Source organism: Rissa tridactyla, chromosome 9, assembly GCF_028500815.1.
Source record: "Rissa tridactyla isolate bRisTri1 chromosome 9, bRisTri1.patW.cur.20221130, whole genome shotgun sequence".
NCBI lineage: Eukaryota > Metazoa > Chordata > Aves > Charadriiformes > Laridae > Rissa > Rissa tridactyla.
Genome location: NC_071474.1, coordinates 23,993,897 through 23,999,063, shown reverse-complemented (window position 1 = coordinate 23,999,063; position 5,167 = coordinate 23,993,897). Strand labels below are relative to the sequence as shown.

General features: G+C 59.0%; 1 protein-coding gene across 1 annotated transcript; it reads right to left on the bottom strand.

Annotated features, from left to right (window-relative positions):
- Positions 1–2,687: 2,687 nt before the first annotated feature.
- ISLR2 (immunoglobulin superfamily containing leucine rich repeat 2) lies at positions 2,688–4,784 on the bottom strand. The gene has a single exon (XM_054215009.1). It carries the CDS (start codon positions 4,782–4,784, stop codon positions 2,688–2,690), a length of 2,097 nt encoding a protein of 698 aa, XP_054070984.1.
- Positions 4,785–5,167: the final 383 nt, after the last annotated feature.

The following is a 5,167-nucleotide window of genomic DNA, read 5'->3' as shown; positions in this document are numbered from 1 at the left end:
AGCATGGGGTTTTAAATGCTGGAGCAAACACCTGGGCTGCTGTGGAACAGCCTCAAATTCCCAGGATTTGGGGGATTTGGGTGGGCACCCCCAGGCCCGCTGCTTCTTTGCTTGTTGACCTGCTTTGTTTGTCTCCCTCACATTCCCTGCAGCAGGAGAAAGATGCAAAGGCAGGATTTAAAATACAAAGCCGTCTTCTGGAGGATGGAGAAATGAGTGTTTGCTCGGGGAGGGGGGGCTCTGCTGAGATGCAGAGGCTGTGTTTGGGGAGGTGAGGGGCTTCAGTGGGGCCTCAGGGACTGCCCGTGGGTGCTGGTGAGTGGGTGACCCTCACCCAGACGACGGCGGGACGCCGCCTCGCAAGCAGGGACACTAGGAGGGCATGTGGCTTCGTGGCTCCAGATAAGAAAAGCAATCAAAGACAGCCTTAAATCTTCACCCTGTAATTGTGGGCTTAAATCATCGGTGGGACGAGCGGGGAGTGCTCCCGGCTGGGCAGGGGAGGGGGCATAAATCCACCGAGCACCTTCTTAGCACCCCCGACCTTGGGATTGGGAGCACTTGGGGAGCGGGGTGACGCTAACCCCATGCCCAGGCAGCCCCGTCCTGTCCCCAGCACGGCTCCGCAGGGTGGCACAGTGCAGGGAATGTCGTCGTGTACGTACGTGCATACAGGGTGTGTATTTGTATGTGCGCACGGAAAAAGGACATGTGTACACGTGGGTAGCGTGGGCCGTCAGCATGTATTGGGACTTACATGGAGCATACATAATGTGTACGCCTAGATATATAGAAAGATCTATATAGAAATATAAAAATTGTATGGATATATTGTATGTATTCTTGCTGCATACGTGTATCTACAGTGTATGGGTATTGGTACGTGTGCAGCGAGTGTGTGCGCGCATGCGCCGGGGGAATAGGTTGTTCGTGGTTTTCTATATGGTGAGTTCACAGAAGAGTGTCTCTACGGAGCGTATATTTGTTTTGTTACATTTCCAGACATATGCTGCATTTACGTATATTTATATTGTGTCGATAGACTGAGTACCTACGAAGTGTGTGTGCACATGACAATTATTTGTGCGTATACGTGGTGACTATATACATATATGAAAAATCATATACAGCATAGATGTGTATATATAGTGTGTTTCTATCTATATATATAGTATGAGTGTGAATTATATATAATATTCATATACATAAATACAGAAATATAACATCTATATGGTATGTGCGTGTGGCGTAAGGGTAGAAATAAATATATATGTATTTATAGTGTGTGCATGCATGCTTTGCCTGTAGCTGGGGCGATGTGTCTCCGCGCCGTCTCCCACCTCCTCAGGGTCCCCTCGGCCGTGCCGGGCTGTACCAGGGGCTGGACCGGGGGCTGGACCGGGCAGAGCCAGGGGGGAGCGGAACGTGGGGACCGGGTGCAACCTCCCCCTCACCCCCACCAAGCACGGACCCGGTTCCAACTTTCAATCCCTTTTATTGACTCTTTCACAGACAGAAGCTCGCAGAAAGGCGCCCGCGGCTCTCACCGATCTCGGGGCTCGCGGGGACCGGAGCGGGGAGGGGGAGGCGGCGGTGGCGACCTCTCGCCTCCCGGTTCCCCCCCCCCACCGCCCGTCCGCCAGCAGCACGGGCGCGTCTACGGCACAGACACTTGGCTACAAGGCTACTCTACCCAACACACATCGAGGGGCCCCGCCGGGCCGGGGGGGTCGGGCCGGGACCAGGAGCTGGGGGTGGGGGGGGGATGGGATCGGGCCGCCCCCGCCATCCCGGGGAGCAGGCGGGGGGCGCGGAGCTGTCCAGCCCCGCCGGGTGCTGAACGGAGCGGCGGGGAACGCACCGGGGGACCCCCGGCACCCACCGGGCAGCGGGGGGAGGGTGGCATCGGGGAGCCGCCGCACCCACCGGTGAACGGAGAGCACCGCCGGGGAGCGGGGAGCCCCCGTAGCCACCGGGGAAAATTACGATGCGCGGAAGAGCGATGGGCACCCATCGGGGAGTGGCGGAGACCCACCGGGGAGCCGGGAGGCGGAGGATAACGCCGAGGAACGGTGGGGACCTCACCGGGCTGCGGCGGGGTTCTCAGCGGGGCTCGGCGGGGCCGCACCGGGGAGCGGCAGAACCGGAGACCGGGGAGCGGAGAGAGGACTCACCGGGGACCGGGGGAGCGGCGAGACCGGACCGAGGAGCGTCAGGGACCCGCCGGGGGCTGAACCGTTTCCAGGAAAAAAAAAAAATGGTTTTGGGATATCGGAGTAAAAAAAAAAATAAATTACCCAATTTTTTATCTTTTTTTCGTTTTTTTCCTTTTAGGGGAAATAAAATACGGGGAGAGCGGAGGGCAGAGGCGGGCAGGGCACCAGGAATCGTTGCAGTGTTGTCGCCGAGACGGGAGCGAGGACCGCCGGTAACCCAAAATGGAAACGAAATCGTGGGAGAAACGTCCCGCCCGCATCGAGCATCCCCGCGGACGAAGTACCTTCCCCGGGGACCTGCCGCCTGAGGGAGGAGGAAGAGGAGGACGAGGAGGACGAGGAGGACGAAGGTCCGGCGGGCGTCGCTGAGGGTGCTGCGGTCTTTCCTCGGAGGAAAAGCAGCGGCGGTGCCCCGGGAGGCGGGGAGGGGGGCCGGGGGGAGGTGGGGACCGGGGTGGGGTGTGGGGGGGCTCAGCGGGGACGCTGCCGGTAGTTGCCGTTGATCTCCTGGGAGATGGTGACGGCCTCGGCGCCCAGTGGCAGCTTGTCACTGTACTCGGAGTGGACCTCAAACTCCTCACCATTGGCTTTGGACTGTGACTCTGCCATGGAGCTGGCTGCCACGCTCTCTTCTCGTTCCATCTCTGGAGCCCCTTCGGCTTCTCTCCTCCTCCTCCGCCTGCCTCCTTCATCATCCTCCTCCTCCTCGTCATCTTCTTCCTCCACTTCCACTTCCCCCACCTCACTAGGATTGTAGTTCTTCTCAGACTCCAGGTAGGACGCGCGGGGGTCAAAGTCAGCGGCCATGTGCTTCTCCATCTGGTCTGGGTTCTGGGCCTTCATGATGAGCTTGTAGGTCTTCCCTTGGTACTTGGAGAGGAGGTGGCACCATGTGGCCCCCATCAGGGGTAAGGTGGCCAGCACCAGCAAGAAGATGCTCACGACCACGATGATGATGAGTGAGGGGATCTCTTTTTTGGTGGTGAAGACCACTTGGACCTGGCAGTCCTCCCCCAGGTAGGTGAGACACACAGAGTAGTTGGTGCCAGGATTCAAGCCCTGGAACCAGTACGAGTTCACCCCTTCCTCGATCTTGGACCACTGGACCAAGGCATGGCCCTGGCTGCTCTCCTGGCACAGGTAGAGCATCCTGAGATGGACCTTCTCAGGCTGCATGTAGGTGGGTGTGAGCTGTACCCGGGCATCACGCTCTGACACATCTAAAGCAATCACCCCCAGGTCAAACGTGTGCTGCTTGAAGTCACCACTTTGGTTGAAGGCGTGGTTGGAAATGTACTTGCTGGTTTGTGTGGAGCCACACTTCTCAAAGGGTGGAAGCTGGAAAGGGACTTGCCCATCTCCCATGGACTCTGTCCCAGACGCCAAGGATGGTTGACTCTGCCGGGTGGGACCGAAGGGTTTGTTCCTCTCATCTGGCATGAGCACACTGTTCTTTGCTCCCTTGGCCCCAGGCTTCTTCTCACCTGGCTGCGCTTTACCCCCCAGCGGGTCTCTCCCGGGCTGCAGTGGGTATTTCTGGGTGCCTGCCACAGCCACGTTGACTGAGGTCTGGTTGCTCCCCATTTCATTGGTGGCCAGGCAGGTGTAGGTGCCCTCTTCCCGCTTGCTCAGGTGCGGAATCAGCAACGTGCCATTCTTGAAGACCAAGAAGCGCTGGGGGTCCTGTTTGGGGAGGTCCTTCCCAGCGCTCTCCTTTGGGTTCCCATTGAGCTCCAGGGTTTGGCTGGAGGTGCGGATCTTCCAGCTCACTTCAGGTGGTGGGGTGCCTGTCACAGCACAGTGCAGCGTCAGGGTGAAGCCATCAAAGAGCTCCGTGGTGTCCAGGTTGGGGTAATAGGTGAGCTGCACAGTAGGCGAGGTGCACTGCACGTCCGGGATCTTCCCCACTGGCACTCCTCGGAGCTGCTCCGGGAGGGCACAAGTGATGGAGTCCTTCTCAGGGATGGAGATAAGCGTGCTGTCCATCCACTTCTTCAACCACTGGAGCTTGCAGGAGCACTCGAAGGGGTTGTTGTAGATCTGCAGGTGGGAGAGGGAACTAAGCGAGTCGAAGATCCCCTCTGCAAGGCTGGTGAACTTGTTGTTGTTGATGCGTAGGGACCGGAGGTCCTTCAGGGTGTGGAATGCCCCCTGAGGCACCAGAGCCATGTGGTTATTGTTCATCTTGAGCAGCTGGAGAGCGCTGAGGTTGTACAGGTCCTGCCAGGGGAAGTCCACGATCTGGTTGTGGCTGATGTCGAGGTTTTTCAGCTGCACCAGGATGGCGAAGGTGCCGGGCTCAATGGAGCGGATCTCGTTGTGTGCCAACCAGAGGGAGGTGACCTGGGTCACCTCCACGAAGGAACGCCGCTGCAGCGAGGTGATCTTGTTGGCCGAGAGGCTGAGGGTGGTCACGTTGGAGGGTAGCCCGGTGGGCACCACTTGAAGATCCTTGTAGGCGCAGTCGGCGAATTGGTGGGCGTACTTGTCCACACAGGCGCAGGGCTCGGGGCACGCCCGGGCCAGGCCGAGCAGGGCCACCAGCCACAGGGACAGCAGCGGGGCCATCTCCCCCTGCCAAGGGACACAGGGGGCTCTCAGGGCTCCCGCCCCCTCTCCCCGCCCCGCTCCCGGCCCCGGTCCCCGCCCGGCGACAGGCGGCGGCGGGGCCGCGCCCCATTGTCTGTGCCCGGCTCCCCCCGGCTGCCGCCCCTCGCCCCTCGCTCCTTCTCCTCCCCTCGTCCCCCTTCCCCTCCTCTCCCCCGTTTTCCTCCCTTTCCCCTCTGCTCTTCCCACCCTTCACACTCTCTTTTCTTGTCTTGTTCGCGCTTTTCCTTCACCACCCCTCCCCCCCAAAAAAAGCCAAACTAAATCTCGTTTTCTTTCTTCTCTGTTTTAATTTCTCCTTTTTCTATTATTTCTTCCTCTTTTCTTTTTCTTTCTCCTTTCAT